The sequence below is a fragment of the Chelon labrosus genome, assembly GCF_963514085.1.
Source record: "Chelon labrosus genome assembly, chromosome: 4".
In the NCBI taxonomy this organism is placed as follows: domain Eukaryota; kingdom Metazoa; phylum Chordata; class Actinopteri; order Mugiliformes; family Mugilidae; genus Chelon; species Chelon labrosus.
Window position 1 is genome coordinate 180,740 of NC_140340.1, and position 22,759 is coordinate 203,498.

At 49.0% G+C, this 22,759-nt stretch overlaps 3 protein-coding genes across 3 annotated transcripts; all 3 read right to left on the reverse strand.

Moving 5' to 3' along the window:
• Positions 1–1,451: 1,451 nt before the first annotated feature.
• Positions 1,452–8,310, reverse strand: LOC311486688 (haloacid dehalogenase-like hydrolase domain-containing 5; the record flags this gene model as incomplete). The annotated part of the gene is made up of 9 exons (XM_084542643.1): positions 1,452–1,637; positions 2,881–3,046; positions 3,153–3,329; positions 3,408–3,582; positions 4,133–4,166; positions 4,529–4,619; positions 4,739–4,851; positions 4,936–5,127; positions 8,263–8,310. The coding sequence occupies 9 exons, from the start codon at positions 8,308–8,310 to the stop codon at positions 1,452–1,454; spliced, it is 1,182 nt and encodes a 393-aa protein (XP_084398769.1).
• A 1,462-nt stretch (positions 8,311–9,772) lies between these two features.
• isy1 (ISY1 splicing factor homolog) lies at positions 9,773–15,993 on the reverse strand. Its single transcript, XM_084543640.1, has 11 exons — positions 15,800–15,993; positions 15,306–15,328; positions 15,141–15,192; positions 14,829–14,894; positions 13,784–13,826; positions 12,659–12,771; positions 11,962–12,079; positions 11,515–11,637; positions 10,743–10,855; positions 10,089–10,178; positions 9,773–10,012 (listed from the first exon to the last, which is right to left on the reverse strand). The coding sequence occupies exons 1-11, from the start codon at positions 15,800–15,802 to the stop codon at positions 9,905–9,907; spliced, it is 852 nt and encodes a 283-aa protein (XP_084399766.1). The 5' UTR covers positions 15,803–15,993; the 3' UTR covers positions 9,773–9,904.
• A 1,758-nt stretch (positions 15,994–17,751) lies between these two features.
• On the reverse strand, positions 17,752–22,076 carry tsen2 (TSEN2 tRNA splicing endonuclease subunit). Its single transcript, XM_084543213.1, has 12 exons — positions 21,784–22,076; positions 21,307–21,373; positions 21,183–21,222; positions 20,878–21,090; positions 20,018–20,249; positions 19,734–19,808; positions 19,614–19,664; positions 19,374–19,518; positions 19,207–19,243; positions 18,401–18,512; positions 18,238–18,327; positions 17,752–18,094 (listed from the first exon to the last, which is right to left on the reverse strand). Exons 1-12 carry the CDS (start codon positions 21,952–21,954, stop codon positions 18,035–18,037), a joined length of 1,293 nt encoding a protein of 430 aa, XP_084399339.1. The 5' UTR covers positions 21,955–22,076; the 3' UTR covers positions 17,752–18,034.
• Positions 22,077–22,759: the final 683 nt, after the last annotated feature.

The window sequence follows — 22,759 nt, forward strand, 5'->3', positions numbered from 1 at the left end:
TCCCAGTGTATGGGACAACTTTATGATTAATTGATATGGATGAATATCAAACCATGCAGCCCTAACCAAGCTGTGTAAACTAACTGATCATGTTTTTACAACACCAGTTATGAATGTGAAGTCTGAAAATACATTTGTTCAATTTCGAATAATTTAGGTTATTTTTATTGGGGGGGGGGGGGGGGTAGTAATTCATGTTTTTCAGAAATTGGGGAGGAAATGTCCCCCCCATCCCCCGCCTTCCCCCCCGCCCCCGCGATCTGCACCCATGGGCTTGTGGTTCTGTTACACTGGATTAAATTAAACATTAACATGTTGTTATTTATCTTAGTCCTCTAACTACAATGTCAAAATATTAGGAACATGTGTCAGTTAAATAGTTCTACAGAATGAAAACCCAGGTGAATCAACATCTCAGTTATTAGAACATGAAGCTGAATACAGAACCTTCACAGAGATTGAGAGCAGGACGGTTTTCAGAGTCAGAATCAGCTTTAATGACCACGTATGTGCACATACAAGGAATTTGACTCTGGTAACTTTACTCTCTTGCACAAACACACAAACTTAAATAAGTGAAAGAAAATTAAAGTAAAAATCAAATAAAATAAAATGAAATAAATCTCAATCTATACACATAAAATATAGAATAAGAGCAGATATATACAGTGAGCCAGGGTTTGTACAGTGACTATATCCAGCTAATGCAGAGTTATTGTTTATTGTTCATATAAATGGACTCGCACTCTGTGACTGCTCAGAGTTCATCAGAGCGACAGCCCGGGGGAAGGAACTGTCCTTGTGACGGGTGGTTTTGGCGTACAGTGCTCTGTAACACCGGCCTGAGGGGAGGAGTCTAAACAGGTTGTGACCAGGGTGTGAGGGGTCTGTGGTGACACTTCCTGACCCTGGACCTGGACTCTGCAGTCTGTCCCTGTAAAACCAGACTGTGATGGACGTGGTCAGGACAGACTGGACTATTGCAGTGTAGAAGATGATCAGCAGCTCCTGAGGCAGGTTGAACTTCCTGAGCTGACGCAGAAAGTACAGCCTCTGCTGGGCCTTCTTCCTTACAGAGTCTATGTGGGAGGTCCACTTCAGGTCCTGTTAGACTGTGGACCCTAGGAACCTGAATGAGTCCACTGTTGGGACTGTCCTGTTGAGGATTGTGAGAGGAGGAGTTTATGGGGGTTTCCTCCTGAAGTCCACTGTCATCTCCACAGTTTCACTAGTACTAGTGTACCTAATGAAGTGGGCAGGGAGTGTTTTGCAGTGTGTGTTGTAAATTAATTTCAACATGTTTACGGCCACATGGAGTCATACAGCTGAGTCTCAAACACTAAGACCAGATCATAAAAACGCGTCAGACAAACATTTGATGCAGGTTTTTATTTCTGAAGTTCATCAAAGCTGGAGGCTTAAAAACCGATCACATGGATCAGGTGGTTGGATCAGGTAGAGCCCTGGAGGTCAGAGGTCACGCCGCTCTCCCACTGCAGCATCAGGTCAACGGCAGCCTCCACGTCTTCCACCACGTGGCTTGGCTGCAGCAGGTCTGGCTCCAGGACCAGGGTATCTGTGAGGGTGTTCTGGTCGCTAGGTAACGGGGAGTGAGGATTATAGACACCTGTGCACACCTGAGGACAGGTAGAGGAGGATTAATGTTTGAACCTGCAGTCAGCCTTAACATCTCTATAATGAGGCTGAACCAGCAGGACGTCCATCTTTTACATCAGAGGCTGTCAAACATTAGCCTGGATACCAGACTCTCTGACTTCGCAGAGAGTCTGGCCTAGCTCCATTGGCAAACGTTTATTTCCTGGTGGGAGGGCACAGTTTGAGGTTTAAAATCATCGGAGTTCCTTTAACCAATCACTAACGTTTGGTAATGACGTATGTTATGCGCCGGAGCCTTCAGGCTCTGCTGCCTCGTACTTCCGCTTTCAAGAACGCAACAAGTAAACAAATCGCTACTCCCCCATTGCAATTAAGGACGCGAAATTGGAATAAAAGTGCTGTAATGTCAGGAAGCATACCCACAACGGAGCGAATGGCTTCGAGTATATCCGTCTCCGTTCGTGTAAACATTTCAAACTCGGCGCGCAACTGAAACGTAATCGCTCTCAGACCCGCCCTCTGTTCGCTGATTGGTTCGCCAACCAGTTGGCCGGAGTAAACGTTAGCGGATCAAGCTATTCCAGACGGAGTACTGTAGGGAATGCAAATGAGCGGAAGTACATAGGCAGGCGGAGCCAGGCTAGTCAAACATCCAGCCGGCCATGAAAGTGACTGCTTATCCTGATTAGTCCACTAGAGGTTTCACTGTTTAGTCAGAGCTGCGTACATCAACAACACTGATACCAAGAAATAAACAGCAGGTGGCAGCAACGCGCAATCCGGTGCCATAAATGGCAACTTTGCTTATCGTGATTAAGTTTTACTGTACGTGCTGTTTTGTACCCTGTGTGGCACCATCATTACTAAAATGTCTTTGTTAAAATGGACCAGTTCCTGTTCATTGACAGAGGTGAATCAGTTCACTCTCCCTCTCCTCTGTTAGTGTCCGACTGGTTTCCGTCTGTGAAGTCTGGTGATGCAGCTAATTGGCTGATTCAACCCCAGACTGACCAATCATTGACCAGGGCCCCAGCCAGAGGATCCAGGCTCAGCTGACAGTGTGGTAGATGTGGTGGGAGGTTTTGGACGATAGGCCAGTTTGTGTAAATAACCTTTGTTATACCCACTAGGATTATTAGTTTGTAGACATAACAGTTTAGAGAAGTCCATCAGTCCGGCCTTGTTTTGTTTTATGACTTTCATTTATTTGTCCCATCCTTCCCCACCGTGTGACCTTCAGATGACCTTCACATCTCTACCTACCAAGATAGATCGACACTGAGCAGCAGACCGCGGCTCCTCCGCCATCATCACATGACTTCCTGGTCCCTGGGCAGCCATCTTGGCTGGAGGGGTCATAGCGGCATGCTGCTGAGCCAGGTACCGGTTATATCGGTTAGCGCCGTAGATGTCAGTCATCAGGTTGTCGCTAGGTAACAAGAACCAGACAGACAGTGTTAGAGACGACCTGGTCAGAGGAGCTCCAGTGAATTAGCATCTGATCAGAGAAACGTGTAGCGTCTGTATCAGTTTACCCGACAGCGTAGACGGTGCTGATCTTGTGGTCATGGTTCTGGCGCTGCAGCAGTTGCTCGGCGTACTGGTACGTCATCAGACTGGGTTTTCCCAGCAGTGCCTCGTACCGCAGCTCTCGACCCGTCAGCTTCCTGAACGCCGCCTCCAGACACAGCAGGAACATCCCATGACCAAACCTGAGGGGGAGGAGTCACAACATGTCAGTCAATTCGGAGTCCCTCCCTCCCGACCTGACAGCTAACGGGAAGTGTTACCGTGGTGACGGAGCCTCGGCCATCCAGACCAGGTCCATGTTACAGGCAAGGACCGGCAGCTGGCTGGAAAACTGGGAATCGTACACGCAACCAGGTCTCCCATTGGTCAGGAGCACATCAATCAACAGCTGTAGGCTGGTCTCCCATCGCACGGGCTCCCCGAACAGGATGATCGCTACGGCAACACAGGAAATGAGCTGAGAACTGGTTGTGAGGTGGTGGTGGTGGTTGTGGTTGTTGTGAGGTGGTAGTGGTGGTTGTGGTTGTGGTTGTGAGGTGGTTGTTGTGAGGTGATTGTGAGGTGGTTGTTGTGAGGTGGTAGTGGTGGTTGTGGTTGTGGTTGTGGTTGTGAGGTGGTTGTTGTGAGGTGATTGGGGTGGTTGTGAGGTGATTGTTGTGAGGTGATTGTGAGGTGGTTGTTGTGAGGTGATTGGGGTGGTTGTGAGGTGGTGGTGATTGTGGTGGTTGTTGTGAGGTGATTGTTGTGAGGTGATTGTGAGGTGGTTGTTGTGAGGTGGTTGTTGTGAGGTGGTGGTGGTTGTTGTGAGGTGGTTGTTGTGAGGTGGTGGTGGTTGTTGTGAGGTGGTTGTTGTGAGGTGGTTGTTGTGAGGTGGTGGTGGTTGTTGTTCTGAGGTGATTGTGAGGTGGTGGTTGTGAGGTGATTGTTGTGAGGTGGATGTTGTGAGGTGGTGGTGGTGGTTGTTGTTCTGAGGTGATTGTGTTACCTTGTATTTGGGGCAGACTCTGCAAAGGAGACGACTGACACAAACAAACAAACAAACACACAAATGGAGCGTTAGCCTGAAACTATAGCGCTAACAGAGCATTAGCCTGAAACTATAGCGCTAACAGAATGTTAGCCTGAAACTATAGCGCTAACAGAGCATTAGCCTGAAACTATAGCGCTAACAGAGCATTAGCCTGAAACTATAGCGCTAACAGAGCATTAGCCTGAAACTATAGCGCTAACAGAATGTTAGCCTGAAACTATAGCGCTAACAGAGCATTAGCCTGAAACTATAGCGCTAACAGAGCGTTAGCCTGAAAGCTAACTTCATCCAGCACGTTGTCGTATATAAAGTGGTTGATCATCAGAGGAATACTTTTATTGTGATACTCACAGGTGAACGCTTCCTGTTGTGCTCCACCATGTCCAGCAGGGGGTGATGTTCTGAGAGCTGCTCCATGGTCACAACGTTCTGGAAACCCAAGCTGACCACGACTCGTCAAGACTTTAACATCTGATCAGAGACCACAGTACGATCAAGACTATTACACAGGGGGGAGGGACACCTGAGGGTCAGAGGTCAGAGGTCAGCTCTGAAGGATACTCGCTGGCGATGTGTCTCACGGGTCCCTGTCCCGACACCAGGACACATTTATCGTGGAAAGTCTTCATCATTTGCAAAGGACTATGGGAAAGAACCACCTGCTCCGGGGCGATCTACAGAGAGAGAGGGAGGTCACATGGCTGCGTTGGTCCAATCAGAGCACAGCAAAACATGAAGCCTAGAACCATCCGTCCCACCTGGACGTCCAGCAGGTGAGACAGCTGCTGGGCCTTGTGATGTCTCTGACAACTTCCTGCGTTGGTGACGAACACGACAGGAAACAGGAAGTTGTTGTTTGGGTCCAGAAGCTTCCTGAACGCTCGACGAGCCGCCGGGATCACAGAACCTCCACGGAGCAGGACGCCGTCCACGTCGAAGAGGACGCCCGCCTGACAGGGACACACGGGTGAGACACATGGGTGAGACAGATGGATGGGTGAGACAGATGGGTCAGACAGACAGATGAGACAGACAGGTCAGACAGATGGGTGAGACAGATTAGTGAGACAGACAGATGGGTCAGACAGACAGACGAGTGAGACAGACGAGTGAGACAGTTGTGTGAGACAGACAGATGGGTGAGACAGACGGGATCACAGAACCTCCACGGAGCAGGACGCTGTCCACGTCGAAGAGGACGCCCGCCTGACAGGGACACACGGGTGAGACACATGGGTGAGACAGATGGATGGGTGAGACAGATGGGTCAGACAGACAGATGAGACAGACAGGTCAGACAGATGGGTGAGACAGATTAGTGAGACAGACAGATGGGTCAGACAGACAGACGAGTGAGACAGACGAGTGAGACAGATGTGTGAGACAGACAGATGGGTGAGACAGACGGGATCACAGAACCTCCACGGAGCAGGACGCTGTCCACGTCGAAGAGGACGCCCGCCTGACAGGGACACACGGGTCAGACAGATGGGTGAGACAGATGGATGAGACAGACAGGTGAGACAGATGGGTGAGACAGACAGATGGGTGAGACAGATGGGTGAGACAGACAGATGAGACAAACAGACAGACGAGTGAGACAGACGAGTGAGACAGATGTGTGAGACAGACTGATGGGTGAGACAGACGGGTGAGACAGATGGGTGAGACAGACAGATGGGTGAGACAGATGAGACAGACAGACGGATGGGTGAGACAGATGAGACAGATGGGTGAGATAGACAGATGAGACAGATGGGTGAGACAGAAGGGTGAGACAGACGGGTGAGACAGACAGATGAGACAGACAGGTGAGACAGACAGATGAGACAGAAGGGTGAGACAGATGGGTGAGACAGGTGAGACAGAAGGGTGAGACAGACAGATGGGTGAGACAGATGGTGAGACAGACAGACGGGTGAGACAGATGGGTGAGACAGATGGGTGAGACAGACAGACGGGAGAGACAGATGGGTCAGACAGACAGACAGGTGAGACAGAAGGGTGAGACAGACAGACAGGTGAGACAGACAGAAGGGTGAGACCGACGGGTGAGACAGATGGGTGAGACAGACAGAAGGGTGAGACCGACGGGTGAGACAGACGGGTGAGAAAGACAGATGGGTGAGACAGACGGGTGAGACAGACAGATGGGTGAGACAGACGGGTGAGACAGACGGGTGAGAAAGACAGATGGGTGAGACAGATGGGTCAGACAGACAAACAGGTGAGACAGAACGGTGAGACAGACAGACAGGTGAGACAGACAGAAGGGTGAGACCGACGGGTGAGACAGATGGGTGAGAAAGACAGATGGGTGAGACAGACAGATGGGTGAGACAGACAGATGGGTGAGACAGACGGGTGAGACAGATGGGTGAGACAGACAGAAGGGTGAGACAGACGGGTGAGACAGATGGGTGAGACAGACAGAAGGGTGAGACAGATGGGTGAGACAGACAGACGGGTGAGACAGACAGACAGATGGGTGAGACAGACAGATGGGTGAGACAGATGGGTGAGACAGACAGATGGGTGAGACAGACAGATGAGACAGACAGATGGGTGAGACCGACGGGTGAGACAGATGGGTGAGACAGACAGAAGGGTGAGACAGACAGATGGGTGAGACAGACAGATGGGTGAGACAGACAGACAGATGGGTGAGACAGACAGACAGATGAGACAGACAGATGGATGAGACAGACAGATGGATGAGACAGACAGACAGATGAGACAGACAGATGGGTGAGACAGACAGATGAGACAGACAGAAGGGTGAGACAGACGGGTGAGACAGACAGACGGGTGAGACAGACAGATGGGTGAGACAGATGGGTGAGACAGACAGATGGGTGAGACAGACAGACAGATGAGACAGACAGATGGGTGAGACAGACAGATGAGACAGACAGATGAGACAGACAGATGGGTGAGACAGACGGGTGAGACAGACAGACGGGTGAGACAGACAGACAGATGAGACAGACAGACGGGTGAGACAGACAGATGGGTGAGACAGACAGACAGATGAGACAGACAGATTGGTGAGACAGACAGACAGATGAGACAGACAGATGGGTGAGACAGACAGACAGATGAGACAGAGGGGAGTCTGAGTCTGTCTGAGATTTCACGTCTTAAAACTTTAGAAAGAGAAATAAAACCTTTGAGACTGAAGAAGGAGGAGGAGGAGGAGGAGAAGCTGAATGAGAAGGAGGAGGAGGAGGAGGAGGAGGAGAAGCTGAATGAGAAGGAGGAGGAGGAGGAGGAGGAAATGGAGGAGGAGGAGGAGGAGAAGGAGGAGGAAATGGAGGAGGAGAAGGAGGAGGAAATGGAGGAGGAGGAAATGGAGGAGGAGGAGGAGGAGAAGGAGGAGGAAATGGAGGAGGAGAAGGAGGAGAAGGAGGAGGAAATGGAGGAGGAGGAGGAGGAGAAGGAGGAGGAAGAGGAGAAGGAGAAGGAGGAGGAGAAGGAGGAGAAGCTGAATGAGAAGGTGGAGGAAATGGAGGAGAGGAAGGGGGAGAAGGAGAGGGAGGAGGAAATGGAGGAGGAGAAGGAGAAGGAGGAGGAGGAGGAGAAGGAAAAGGAGAAGGAGGAGGAAATGGAGGAGGAGAAGGAGAGGGAGGAGGAAATGGAGGAGGAGAAGGAGAGGGAGGAGGAAATGGAGGAGGAGAAGGAAAAGGAGAAGGAGGAGGAAATGGAGGAGGAGAAGGAGAAGAAGGTAGAGAAGGAGGAGTAGAATAAGGAGAAGTAGAAGAAGGAGGAGAAAAGGGAAGAGGAAAAGGACGAGAAGAAGGAAGAGAAGAAGAAGAAGGAGGAGAAGGAAGAGAAGGAGGACAGGAAGGAGAAGGAGGAGGATGAGAAGAGGAAGAAGAAGGAGGAAGAAAGAGAATGAGGAGGAGAACGAGTAGAAGGAGGAGAAGGAGGAGGAGGAGGAGAACGAGTAGAAGGAGGAGGAGGAGGAGGAGGAGGAGAAAAGCAATAAAGATTCAGATTCTGTCTCCTGACTGAAACAAAGACACGAGTGTCTCTGTGAGGACACTAACGTGACCTTTGACCCCAAACATAACTTCACCACTGACCTGAGAGCTGGACCGTCTGACCGTCCTCAGGACGCCTCGACACCACATGACGTCCTCTTGTCTCTGTCTGCGTCTCCGTCGTCTGTGTCCCTCTGTCCCTCTGCTGCTGCTTTATACTCTGCTGTGATGTCATCAGGGGGCGGAGCTACCAGTTCATTCATTCATCAGTTAAATCTATGAGTCCATGATGTTTGTGTGTTTACTGGTAAACAACAACAACAACAACAATCAGCTGGGACATGTGACATCACAGCCAGTCTGGACCAATCACAGAGCATCACCTGGGCAACCTGTCTGCAGGCGTCCAATCACAGGCTTCCTCTGGCTCGAATCAGTCATGACTGAGAGGGAGACAGTCAGCTGATCAGAGACAGTCTCATCCATGTCTTCATTCTCTTCAGGAGGACTTGATGTCCAGAGAGACAGCGGACTGATAAAAGTCGTCTCAGTGTCAAACATTTATATCAACAAATGTTTTTATTGATAAATATATAAATGTGTCTTTAGGGTCAAGGGTCACACACACTAAAGCAGAGTTTATTCCTCTGTGGGACATAGACGCTGTAACCTGTAGGTAGTCTACTGCACGACGAGTCATTTCTACTTCCACCTCATCAGTCTGTCTCTGTCTCTGTAACATGTCCACCCAAACACTAGAGGACGCTGTGTCTTATTCACCACTCAGGTTAATCTTTGTTTCTACTTCCTGCTTCACCTTCAACAATGGAGACTGAAGACGAGTCGTATAAATGTTCACGGGCATGTTCCCAGATGACAATGGTCCAGGATTCATGGGGCTCAGATTGTGAAAGAGTGGTTCAGGGAGCATGAGACATCATGTCCACACATGGATTGGCCACCACAGAGTCCAGACCTGAACCCCATTGAGAGTCTTTGGGATGTACTGGAGAAGGCTTTGTGCAGTGGTCAGACTCTCCATCATCAATACAATGAATGAAACACTGGATGGAAATAAATCTGGAGACATTGGAGAAGATTCTAGAAACAATGATACAGAGAATGAGCTGGAATCAAAGATAAAGGAGGTCCAACCAGATAGTAGAGGGGGACATTTGTTTGGTGGAGACTTTTCTTTAGGTCAGGTAGTGTATAAACTGCCTGTAACACACACACACTTTAATACTACACACACTACACACACACACACACACTACACACACACACACACACACTGATTGGATGCAGCTGAGGACAGATTTGTGTCACATGACATCACATGCTCCATTCAGCCTCTAATCAGCCAATCACGTGCTGCAGAGTGCTGCTACCAATCAACCAATCAGCAGACAGATTGAAGCCACATGAGACACAGAGAGAACAACGGGTCATGGACGACAGGTTTCCACGGCAACCAGAGGCTAATCACGTCCAGTGGGTCTGAGGAGACGACGCCAGAGTCTGGAGGACAAGACCCACAACAACAACAACAAACAAACAAACAAACAAACAAACAAACAACCAAACAAACAAAAAACCATCGGAGCCAAAGAACGTTTTAATTTGTTTAATAAGAAACAAGCCGAGTACAAAAGACAATATTTACATCATCAGATGGAGACAAGAGACAGAGACATGGAGACACGGAGACAGACATGGAGACAGACACGGAGACAGAGACAGGTCAGAGTCCCAGCAGGGTCCTGGCCTCCTGGCTCTGAGCCTGCAGAGTCTCGCTGGCGTAGCGCTGGAACAGCTCCATCTTCTTCCTCCTGACCAGAGCCTCCTCCACCTGAGACAAGAGACAGAGACATGAGGACCAGTGTGGACAGAGTCCTCAGGTCCTGGAGGACAGGTGCGTGTCTCACCTCTCTCTGAGACGGAACGGGAACGTGAGCGATGAACGTGACTCCTCCCTCCTCCCCCAGCTGCTCCTCCCGGTTCTCCTCATCATCAGGCTGCACAGACACACAAAACAAACACACCTTTAGCTCCACAGGTCTGCAGGTAGGTCTGCAGGTAGGTCAGCAGGTAGGTCAGCAGGCAGGTCTGCAGGTAGGTCAGCAGGTAGGTCAGCAGGGGTAGGTCAGCAGGTAGGTCAGCTGGTAGATCTGCAGGTAGGTCTGCAGGTAGGTCAGCAGGTAGGTCAGCAGGCAGGTCTGCAGGTAGGTCAGCAGGTAGGTCAGCAGGGGTAGGTCAGCAGGTAGGTCAGGTGTAGGTCAGCTGGTAGGTCTGCAGGTAGGCCTGCTGGTAGGTCAGGTGTAGGTCAGCAGGTAGGTCAGCAGGCAGGTCAGCAGGTAGGTCAGCAGGGGTAGGTCAGCAGGGGTAGGTCAGGTGTAGGTCAGCTGGTAGGTCTGCAGGTAGGCCTGCTGGTAGGTCAGGTGTAGGTCAGCTGGTAGGTCTGCAGGTAGGTCAGGTGTAGGTCAGCTGGTAGGTCTGCAGGTAGGTCAGCTGGTAGGTCTACAGGTAGGTCAGCAGGTAGGTCAGCAGGTAGGTCTGCTGTGATTGGCTGAGAGTCTCACCTCTTCATCACCGACTCTGTAGATGCTCTCCTCCTCTTCCTCCTCCTCCTGTTTCTCTCCAGAAACACGAGATTCTCTTTCAGTTCTCCACCGCTGCACCGCCTCCAGCACACCTGGAGTATAATGTAATATAATATAATATAATATAATATAATATAAACATATAATAATAATATAATATAATATAATATAATAATAATATAAACATATAATAATAATATAATATAATAATAATATAATATAATATAAACATATAATAATAATATAATATAATAATAATATAATATAGTATAGTATAATATAATATAATATAAACATATAATATAATATAATACTCTCTGCTGCCATCAAGGAGTGTCATTGCTATGGGGGGGGCCTGGTCTGGTCTAGGTGGTCTAGGTGGGGGTGCCTGGTCTGGTCTAGGTGGGGGGGCCTGGTCTGGTCTAGGTGGTCTAGGTGGGGGTGCCTGGTCTGGTCTAGGTGGTCTAGGTGGGGGGGCCTGGTTTGGTCTAGGTGGTCTAGGTGGGGGTGCCTGGTCTGGTCTAGGTGGGGGGCCTGGTCTGGTCTAGGTGGGGGGGCCTGGTCTGGTCTAGGTGGGGGTGCCAGGTCTGGTCTGGGTGGTCTAGGTGGGGGGGCCTGGTCTGGTCTAGGTGGGGGGGCCTGGTCTGGTCTAGGTGGGTGCTACATGTCTCAGTAACATCCAGGTCCAGAAGTTTCCCAGCAGAAGATTGAACTGTCAGTGGTCATAATGTTGTGGCGGATCAATCCTCACCTTGTCTCTCGTGCTGTGTCTCCAGAGGAAGCAGGACGCCGTCATCTTCGTCTCGGTAGCCATAATACTCTGCGTCAACCTCCTTCATCAGCTCCGCCCTCGTCTTCCTCAGAGCCGGGGCAGCTGGGGGTCACATGACCAGTGAGGACCAATGGTCAGACAGGTGGACCAGAAACAGGAAGTGGATTTAAAGGTACCTACGTTCCTTCTCAGAAACAGGAAGTGGATTTAAAGGTACCTACGTTCCTTCTCAGAAACAGGAAGTGGATTTAAAGGTACCTACGTTCCTTCTCAGAAACAGGAAGTGGATTTAAAGGTACCTACGTTCCTTCTCAGAAACAGGAAGTGGATTTAAAGGTACCTACGTTCCTTCTCAGAAACAGGAAGTGGATTTAAAGGTACCTACGTTCCTTCTCAGAAACAGGAAGTGGATTTAAAGGTACCTACGTTCCTTCTCGAACAGCTCCCTGACTCCTGGCAGGTCTCTGGCTGCTCCAAAGTACTTATAGCCCCGGTTCCCAGGGACCTCCTTCCCCTCATGGTCCAACATCCTGGGTCCAAAACGCTGGAGGACACGGGTCATAGATCAATTAATGATCAGGTTGAGTCAAGTCCAGTCTGTGGTTCTGGTCCAGTCTGGTTCTGGTCCAGTCTGGTTCTGGTCTAGTCTGTGGTTCTGGTCTAGTCTGTGGTTCTGGTCCAGTCTGGTGCTGGTCCAGTCTGTGGTTCTGGTCCAGTCTGATTCTGGTCTAGTTTGTGGTTCTGGTCCAGTCTGTGGTTCTGGTCTAGTCTGTGGTTCTGGTCCAGTCTGGTGCTGGTCCAGTCTGTGGTTCTGGTCCAGTCTGGTTCTGGTCTAGTCTGTGGTTCTGGTCCAGTCTGTGGTTCTGGTCCAGTCTGATTCTGGTCTAGTCTGTGGTTCTGGTCCAGTCTGTGGTTCTGGTCTAGTCTGTGGTTCTGGTCCAGTCTGGTGCTGGTCTAGTCTGTGGTTCTGGTCCAGTCTGGTGCTGGTCTAGTCTGTGGTTCTGGTCTAGTCTGTGGTTCTGGTCTAGTCTGGTGCTGGTCTAGTCTGTGGTTCTGGTCTAGTCTGTGGTTCTGGTCTAGTCTGGTTCTGGTCCAGTCTCTGGTTCTGGTCCAGATCACTCACCCCATAGTCAGGTCCTCCGAGCTCTTTGATCCGGACCTCCCAGTGACGTTTCTCTCTGAGCAACTTGTTGATTTCATCGTTCAAATCCCGGATCCTGAACTCACCAAGACCAGCTGATGGAGACAGACGGGTTAGAGACAGGTTAGTTAGAGACAGGTTAGAGACAGACAAGTTAGAGACAGACAGGTTAGAGACAGGTCAGAGACAGACAGGTCAGAGACAGAGAGACAGGTTAGAGACAGGTCAGAGACAGACAGACAGGTCAGAGACAGAGAGACAGACAGGTCAGAGACAGACAGGTCAGAGACAGACAGGTCAGAGACAGAGAGACAGGTTAGAGACAGGTCAGAGACAGACAGACAGGTCAGAGACAGAGAGACAGACAGGTCAGAGACAGAGAGACAGACAGGTCAGAGACAGAGAGACAGAGAGACAGACAGGTCAGAGACAGACAGACAGGTCAGAGACAGAGAGACAGACAGGTCAGAGACAGACAGACAGGTCAGAGACAGACAGGTCAGAGACAGAGAGACAGACAGACAGGTCAGAGACAGAGAGACAGACAGGTCAGAGACAGAGAGACAGACAGACAGGTCAGAGACAGAGAGACAGGTCAGAGACAGAGAGACAGACAGACAGGTCAGAGACAGAGAGAGACAGGTCAGAGACAGAGAGACAGACAGACAGGTCAGAGACAGAGAGAGACAGACAGGTCAGAGACAGACAGACAGGTCAGAGACAGAGAGACAGACAGGTCAGAGACAGAGAGACAGGCAGACAGGTCAGAGACAGAGAGACAGACAGGTCAGAGACAGAGAGACAGGTCAGAGACAGAGAGACAGACAGACAGGTCAGAGACAGAGAGACAGACAGGTCAGAGACAGACAGAGAGACAGACAGGTCAGAGACAGACAGACAGGTCAGAGACAGAGAGACAGACAGACAGGTCAGAGACAGAGAGACAGACAGGTCAGAGACAGGTTAGAGACAGACAGGTCAGAGACAGAGAGACAGACAGACAGACAGGTCAGAGACAGACAGACAGACAGGTCAGAGACAGACAGAGAGACAGACAGGTCAGAGACAGACAGACAGGTCAGAGACAGAGAGACAGGTCAAACTTACCGTTTTGAATCTGAGCAACTTTTTTTGAGATCTCACTGATGATCTGAAACACATCAACACATTACTACAAGTACTGCAATACTGGTGGTACTAATACTAGTAATACTGACAGTACTTATACTACAGATAGTACTGGTAGTAGTACTGATGATAGTAGTACTGATGATAGTAGTACTGGTGATAGTAGTACTGGTGATAGTATTGGCAGTAGTAATGATGATAGTAATACTGGAAGTAGTACTGATGGTAGTACTGGTAGTAGTACAGGTAGTAGTAATGATGATAGTACTGGTAGTAGTAATGATAGTAGTACAGATAGTAGTACTTGTAGTTTTACTGATGGTAGTACAGGTAGTAGTAATGATGATAGTACTGATGGTAGGACTGATGGTAGTACTGGTAGTAGTAATGATGGTAGTACTGATGGTAGGACTGATAGTAGTACTTGTAGTTTTACTGATGGTAGTACAGGTAGTGGTAATGATGGTAGTACTGGTAGTAGTTATGATAGTAATACTGGTAGTAGTACTGATGGTAGTACTGGTAGTAGTACAGGTAGTAGTAATGATGATAGTACTGGTAGTAGTAATGATAGTAGTACAGATAGTAGTACTTGTAGTTTTACTGATGGTAGTATTGGTAGTAGTAATGATGATAGTAATGATGGTAGTACTGATGGTAGTACAGGTAGTAGTACTGATGGTAGTACTGATGATAGTACTGGTAGTAGTACTGATGGTAGTACTGGTAGTAGTACTGATGGTAGTACTGGTAGTAGTACTGATGATAGTACTGATGGTAGTACAGGTAGTAGTACTGATGGTAGTATTGGTAGTAGTACTGATGGTAGTACTGATGGTAGTATTGGTAGTAGTACTGATGGTAGTACTGATGGTAGTATTGGTAGTAGTAATGATGGTAGTACTTGTAGTTTTACTGATGGTAGTACTGATGGTAGTATTGGTAGTAGTAATGATGGTAGTACTTGTAGTTTTACTGATGGTAGTACTGATGGTAGTACTGGTAGTAGTACTGGTAGTTTTACCTGTCGTCTCCATTTTTCAGCTTTAGGAAGTTCACTACACTCTGACGCCAGAAAGGGTCTCCTCTCCTAGAGACAGGGAGACAGACAGGTGAGAGACAGACAGGTGAGAGACAGGAGACAGGTGAGAGACAGAAGGACGGCTGAGAGACAGACAGACAGGTGAGAGACAGGAGACAGGTGAGAGACAGACAGACAGGTGAGAGACAGGAGACAGGTGAGAGAGAGACAGACAGACAGGTGAGAGACGGACAGGTGAGAGACAGACAGACAGGTGAGAGACAGACAGGAGAGAGACAGACAGGTGACCCTGACCTTTATTTTTCCTTCCTCCAACTGAGCTTGTCTGAAACGAGCCAGAGCCGTCCTGAGAGAGACAAAGAGACAGACAGAGGGACAGACAGAGACAGGTGTTTACTATTACTGATCATATTTTCCTGGTGGATCCATGGATCAGGTTTACTCTGGACCAGTACTCACATGGCTTTCTCAGCGTTCCTCGCCTGCAGAGACAACGACAACAATCAGTATCTCACACCAGACTCCATTCAATAATCTGCTGTTTTACCACAGACTTCAGAGTTTAACATCAAACCGTCTCCGCCTCATTTCATTGACTGTAAACGGAGCCGGTTCAGACCAGACTCCATTCAATAATCTCTCACTTTACTACGAGTCAACCTGTTTATGAGCTTTACATGTTAGCTCCCGGCTAACGGGTTAGCTCCCGGCTAACGGGTTAGCTCTCGGCTAACAGGCTAACATGTTAGCTCCTGGCTAACGGGTTAGCTCTCGGCTAACGGGTTAGCTCTCGGCTAACAGGCTAACATGTTAGCTCCTGGCTAACGGGTTAGCTCTCGGCTAACGGGTTAGCTCTCGGCTAACGGGTTAGCTCCCGGCTAAGAGGAACCATGCTAGCCGTCAGTGTGTTTGAATGAAACCAGTTTAATTCAAAGAGTTTTCCGGATACTCACCATCTTGTATTTTTATTCCTGAGCTCAGCAGTGAGATGAAGAACTTCAAACGACCAACACACGGCGACACTCACAGGAAGTACGTCACGCTCTTCTCCTACTGCTTCCGGACGTCACTGCCACCGCACTGCTGCCCCCTGCTGGAGGAGGCGGAATACAACCATTCTCATTATTATTACTGTGACTGATGTGTTTGATTAATTCATCAACAGAATAAAACTCTATAAAGTCTGATCTGTAAAGTCTGATCTGTAAAGTCTGATCTATAAAGTCTGATCTGTAAAGTCTGATCTATAAAGTCTGATCTGTAAAGTCTGATCTGTAAAGTCTGATCTATAAAGTCTGATCTGTAAAGTCTGATCTATAAAGTCTGATCTGTAAAGTCTGATCTATAAAGTCTGATCTGTAAAGTCTGATCTGTAAAGTCTGATCTGTAAAGTCTGATCTATAAAGTCTGATCTGTAAAGTCTGATCTATAAAGTCTGATCTGTAAAGTCTGATCTGTAAAGTCTGATCTAACAGCTGATTGATGGGAACTCATGAGTAAAGAAACAGACTCAGTCACATATGTGTCACATAACTGGTTTTGTCCAGAAACCCAAAATAAGCTTAATGTCAAAAACGTCCTCGATGTAGCTCCGCCCACATCCGTCCTTCATGGTCTCTCTGCTTATAGGCTGAGATGACACTGATCTCATTAGAGAAATACCACAAAGGTTCTAGTAACAATAGAACCAGGCCCACTCTCCATCTGGACATGTGGAGAACCAAAGAACCCAAAGTGTTCCACGTTGGGTTTTTACCTCTTGAAAGTGAATCTGGCTACAAAATCCTCCTGATTCCACTACAGGAGGCAACGTACACACAATTCAACCTTTGGACATTTTATTTATCCTGGACATCATCACATTCTACCATTGTGATCATTATACAATCCAGAAGAAGATGGAGATTTCCTCCATGTTGTTCACACATGGAACTCCCCAGGGAAACCAGTCACCAAGGCATGCTACATAGCAATGCTAAGCTGCTACATAGCAATGCTACGCTGCTACATAGCAATGCTAAGCTGCTACATAGCAATGCTAAGCTGCTACATATCAATGCTAAGCTGCTACGTATCAGTGCTACGCTGCTACATATCAATGCTAAGCTGCTACGTATCAATGCTAAGCTGCTACATATCAGTGCTAAGATGCTACATATCGATGCTAAGCTGCTACATAGCAATGCTAAGCTGCTACGTATCAATGCTAAGCTGCTACATATCAATGCTAAGCTGCTACGTATCAATGCTAAGCTGCTACGTATCAATGCTAAGCTGCTACGTATCAATGCTAAGCTGCTACATATCAATGCTAAGCTGCTACGTATCAATGCTAAGCTGCTACATATCAATGCTAAGCTGCTACGTATCAATGCTAAGCTGCTACGTATCAATGCTAAGCTGCTACATATCAGTGCTAAGATGCTACGTATCGATGCTAAGCTGCTACATAGCAATGCTAAGCTGCTACGTATCAATGCTACGCTGCTACATATCAATGCTAAGCTGCTACGTATCAGTGCTAAGCTGCTACGTATCAGTGCTTAGCTGCTACGTATCAATGCTAAGCTGCTACGTGTCAGTGCTAAGCTGCTAGATAGCAATGCTTAGCTGCTACATATCAGTGCTAAGCTGCTACGTATCAATGCTAAGCTGCTACATATCAGTGCTAAGCTGCTACTATCAATGCTAAGCTGCTACATATCAATGCTAAGCTGCTACATATCAATGCTAAGCTGCTACGTATCAATGCTAAGCTAACTTCTACTACTAGAGGACTGCGATGCGTTTATCACCACGAGACCCAAACACGGCAGAAGATGCTAACGTTTCTAAAGACGTTTATGCTACTGTGCTAATCATGCTAACATTAGCCGATACAAATAAACACACGTGAAAAAGTTGAGCAGATAAAAAAAGATAAATTTATTAAATACATTTACAAAGAGATGTATGTAAAGAGCAGATAAAAGATGACGAATGGAGAGCTGCTGTGTACGAGGTGACCCTGAACGCATCAGCCGCTATGTAACCATGGTAACCGCCTCAACATTAGAAGACAACAAAGATGAAAACTAATGATTTATTGGAGTCTGGAGTCCATCATCATCATCATCTTCTTCATCATCTTCATCATCAGGTTGAATTGTTCTTTGTTTGTGACATCATCAGTCTCTGCTGTCAGCCAATCAGATGTCGTCCTGTTCTGCTCGTTCTCTGGAGGAAACCCAGCGGCTGACGATCACTTCCTGTGGAGAAGACAGAGTCAGAGATGCGTTCACTGTCAACAGTATTAATCTGTAAAGATAAATCCACTAACGAGCTCACTAACGAGTTCTCTAACGAGCTCTCTAACGAGCTGGTGAGCATAAAGGATTCAATGGTTCGTTACCTGAACCTTTAGCTTGCTCAGACACACAGGTGAGTCCAGCTCGGCCTCTGATTGGTCGGCTGGATGGATGACGTGGCACAGCATCAGCTCCTGGAACCCAAACACAGCTCGTCTTCAGACGGAACCAAACAGCAGAACCACTAGAACCCTGACCAGTCGTTACCTTGGAGACGTTGGCGGTGATCCTGCTGAGAGCTGCCAGAGAACGCCACGAAAACGGACGCAGCGCCGAGCCCCTGAACGCATCGTCAGTCTGCTCAATCACCACAGAGTAACTACAGGAAGAGGGCGGGGACAATTCAGTCTGTGGAAGTTTAGTCTGCCACAACATTATGACCACTGACAGGAGACAGTTCAGGGTTCTGCTGGGAAACTTCTGGACCTGGCATTCATTGGTGTGGATGTTCCTTAGACATGTAGCACCCACCTAGACCAGACCAGACACCCCCACCTAGACCAGACCAGACACCCCCACCTAGACCAGACCAGACACCCCCACCTAGACCAGACCAGACACCCCCACCTAGACCAGACCAGACACCCCCACCTAGACCAGACCAGACACCCCCACCTAGACCAGACCAGGCACCCCCACCCCATAGCAATGACACTCCTTGATGGCAGCAGCCATCCCCAGCAGGATGCAGCCTGACACAGACACACACACAAAAACACTTTAGGAACAACTAAAAAAAAAAACATGAAGAACAGCACAAGGTGTTGACCTGGCCTCCAGATTCACTAGATCCCAAACTGATCAAGGATCTGTGGGATGATCCACAGAGGCCCCTCCCCTCCCCTCAAAGGCCCCCCACTAACAACAGGACACCCTCAGAAGGCCCATGTCCATCCTCTGATGAGTCACCACAAGGGGGACCTGCACAGTATTAGGGAGGTGGTCATAATGTTGTGGCTGATTAGTGTATTATATTGTGTGTGTGTGTGTGTGTGTGTGTGTGTGTGTGTTACCTGGCGTGGTAGAAGGGCGGTCCTTTCCTGTACAACACTGAAACACAGATATGAGACATAAACACAGACTGAACACCTGTGTGTACAGCGCTCACTTTAAGCCCCACCCCCTGTACTACAGGCCCCGCCCCCTAGACTCTGTGTGTGTGTGTGTGTGTTAGTCTTACTGAGGTCGACGCCGTACTTGGCCCCGCCCCCTGTCTTAGGGACCCACCCCCTACTGCGATAGTGATGGTAAGCCGCGTACGAGCTGACGAAGTCCTGACGCAGCGACCGGAACATCCTCCACAGCTGGATGACTGACAGCGGCTCCTGACCAATGACAGGACAGAACCAGGATGAGGTCACATCTCAGATCTCTCACCTGCAGCACTTTATGGCAGGTAGACAGGTGGACAGACAGTTACCTGGTCTAGGTAGACAGACAGGCAGCCCAGACTGTAGACCAAGAAGAAGGCCTGCAGACAGACAGCTGTTAGTGACCTTTGAGGATCATGGGTAATGTAGTTTACTGATGTTGGACTGACCTCCTCCAGACTGAGCTGCAGGTACTCTGACAGGAAGAACGGCGTCTGCCTCACCTCCCTGACCCCGCCTCCAGCCTGCACACAACAACAAGTCACACAAAAACAAGTCACACAACAACAATAACAACAACAATTCACACAACAACAACAAGTCACACAACAACAAGTCACACAACAACAACAAGTCACACAACAACAAGTCACACAACAACAACAAGTCACACAACAACAACAAGTCACACAACAACAAGTCACACAACAACAACAACAAGTCAAAAACTCACCTCACTGTCAGAGACCACCAGGACAAAACCAGGACCTGGAACCAGAGGACCTGGATCAGAGTCAGAGTCTGGATCGGAACCAGAATCAGAACCAGGATCTGTGTTGGAGTCAGATTCCAGGTCTGAGCTTGGATCAGGGTTCAGGTCTGAGCTTGGATCAGGGTTCCGGTCTGAGCTTGGATCAGGGTTCAGGTCTGAGCTGGGATCAGGGTTCAGGTCTTCTGGGTCCGACCTGAGACACGATGAGACAAGGCAGGTTTAAAGGAGCATTAAAGGTCCTGTGTGTCTGATGTGGTGGTCCTCAGGGAGCCGTCCTGGTTCCCTTCCTCTTCTCCCTCTACACTAACTTCAGACACCTGTCAACCAGCTGATCTGCTGTTGTGGGCCTCGTCCAGGATGGACAAGATGGAGACAATAGAGGAATAGAGGACAATAGAGGACCCCCCCCCCCCACAATGAAGCTATAACAGCTGGGCAGTGCCTTCAGCAGCCGGCTGTGTGAGGCTGCTCCCAGTAGAACCCATAGATAGAACTACTGTTGTATTTATTTACCCTGTCTTTAACTCTCTGCTGCTGTAAAACTACAGGTGTGGGGCAATAAACACACCTGTCCAGTCTGTGACACCTCCTCCTCCAGAGGCTCGTCTGGTGATGCTTAGTGTTCACCTTTATGTCTATGTCCATCAGTTCTACTCCTCCTCCTCCTCTAGGGTGAACGTTACCTGGCCCATGGCAGACGATGACACCTGAGCCTGGTGGTTGGTCAGGTACCTTTACAGGTGTTCTAGCACACAGGTGTTCTAGCACACAGGCCATGCTCATGTACCTGGTTATGGTGCTAATATCCCAACATCTACTACCTGCAGCTTCTCTTGGCCTCCGGCTGGACGTCTGACCACAGGCTCCGCCTCTTTGGCTTGAGACAGACTCCACCCTCAGGTCCTGACTCCGCCTTCCTCACGTCCTCCATCCCTATAGGCTGAGACAGTCTGAGCAGCGTTTGATTGACAGCTTCATCATCCAATCCCTGAGCAGAGAGAGACGCCCCCGCCAACCTGAGCAGCTCATCATACCTGGGGAGGTGAAATGACATCATCATCATCATCATGTGAGCAGACAGGAAGTGATGTCACCACTGGAACAGAGAGGAAGTGATGTCACTGACCTGTGCTGTGAGACGACAGGTAGAAACAGGCCATGGTGTTCTGTAACAGAAACAGAGACCAGCTGACTGCCATGAGCAGCTCTGATTGGACCAGACTGACGATGAGGTCACGGTTTAAACTCACGCTCCCATTGGTCAGAGACGCTGTGGTCGGGTCTGGCTCTGGACAGGACCCCTTTACCGAAATAACCCTGGAACAAGAACACCTGGTCAACGCCCTATCAGCTGATTGTCAGGTACCAGGGGTTATCTAGAGTCCTAGAGTTCTAGGGTTCTTGGGTTCTAGGATTCTTGGGTTCTTCGGTTCTAGGGTTCTAGAGTTCTAGTCATGAGCACTTTGACTTAAAAGAGGCGGAGTCTGCAGAACTGATGAACATTTGACATGAAACGTAAATGAATGTAAATAAATGTCAAACATAAACTCAACTAATAATAATAATAATAATAATAATAAAATATAAAACATGAATAAACAAACTGACATAAACGTCTCAAAGGAAAGAAAGCAGAGTTCAGCATCAGTTAAACTTCAGGAGCAGAGGGTCACTACAGACCCGGACCCCGGCTCTAACGGGTCTAACGGGTCTGACTGGACCCTGACCTGGTCGTGGATCTTCTGGATGTGTTCTGGGTGACGGACCACCACGTGTTGGTTGATGAGCTCCGCCCGGTACCGGATCCTCTCCTCGGGGCTGCGGCTCACGGGCAGCGGAGCCTCGTACTCCTCCTGGACCCGGGTCCGGCGCCGCGGAGCCCGGAACTCCGCCTGCATGCTGCCGGCAGGTCGAACCGGGTCTAGCCGGGTCTGGCCGTCCCGCTAGCTGTTAGCCTGTTAGCTCCTTTACCTCTAATGTTCGTGTAATGACTGGTCGCTGTGTGTCAGTGAACGTTGTTGTGTTTAATGTCGGTGGGAAACGGGTTCAGAGGCGCAGTAGCGCCCCCAGCTGGACTGGAGGACGACACTACACGATGACACCTCTGGTATCTGGACCCTCCTAGTCCTCCTCCTAGTCCTCCTCCTCCTAGTCCTCCTCCTAGTCCCAGAGGGGGCAAAACTATTCACATAATGTACTTAGCTACATGTGTAAAAAGATACTAAAAGTACCGATTCAACTGCGGCTCTGAAATGTACTTAAGTATAAAATAAAAATGATTTTGTCATTAATGAAACAATTCATCTGTTGATCATTTTAAAAAAGGTCCAGGAGAACTGCCTCCATCTCCTTCCTCCTCCTCCTCCTCCTCCTCCTCCATCTCCTCCTTCCTCCTCCTCCTCCTCCTCCTCCTCCATCTCCTCCTCCTCCTCCTCCTCCTCCATCTCCTCCTCCTCCTCCTCCTCCTCCTCCTCCTCCATCTCCTCCTCCTCCTCCTCCTCCTCCTCCATCTCCTCCTCCTCCTCCTCCATCTCCTCCTCCTCCATCTCCTCCTCCTCCTCCATCTCCTCCTCCTCCATCTCCTCCTCGTCCTCCTCCTCCTCCTCCTCACCCTCCTCCTCCTCCTCTTCCTCCTCCTCCTCCTCATCCTTCTTCTTCTATGAATCACTCTCTTTAAACTGTCTTCTGCTGAACCGCGTCACA

Bases quoted from the DNA above. Each gene is read 5' to 3' on its own strand.
- isy1 (XM_084543640.1), bottom strand. The intron at 11,638-11,961 runs GTAGGTACCTTT...TGTGACCCCCAG, and splicing joins GGAGCTGTTCGAGAAGGAAC to CTGCCCCGGCTCTGAGGAAG. The intron at 10,013-10,088 runs GTGAGACACGCA...CTCTTGTCTCAG, and splicing joins CCGTTCCGTCTCAGAGAGAG to GTGGAGGAGGCTCTGGTCAG.
- tsen2 (XM_084543213.1), bottom strand. From the start codon at position 21,954: ATGCAGGCGGAGTTCCGGGCTCCGCGGCGCCGGACCCGGGTCCAGGAG. The intron at 20,250-20,877 runs GTAGTAGATGTT...ATCGTGTCTCAG, and splicing joins GAGGCCAAGAGAAGCTGCAG to GTCGGACCCAGAAGACCTGA. The intron at 18,328-18,400 runs GTAACGACTGGT...TTTGGGTTCCAG, and splicing joins TCACCGCCAACGTCTCCAAG to GAGCTGATGCTGTGCCACGT.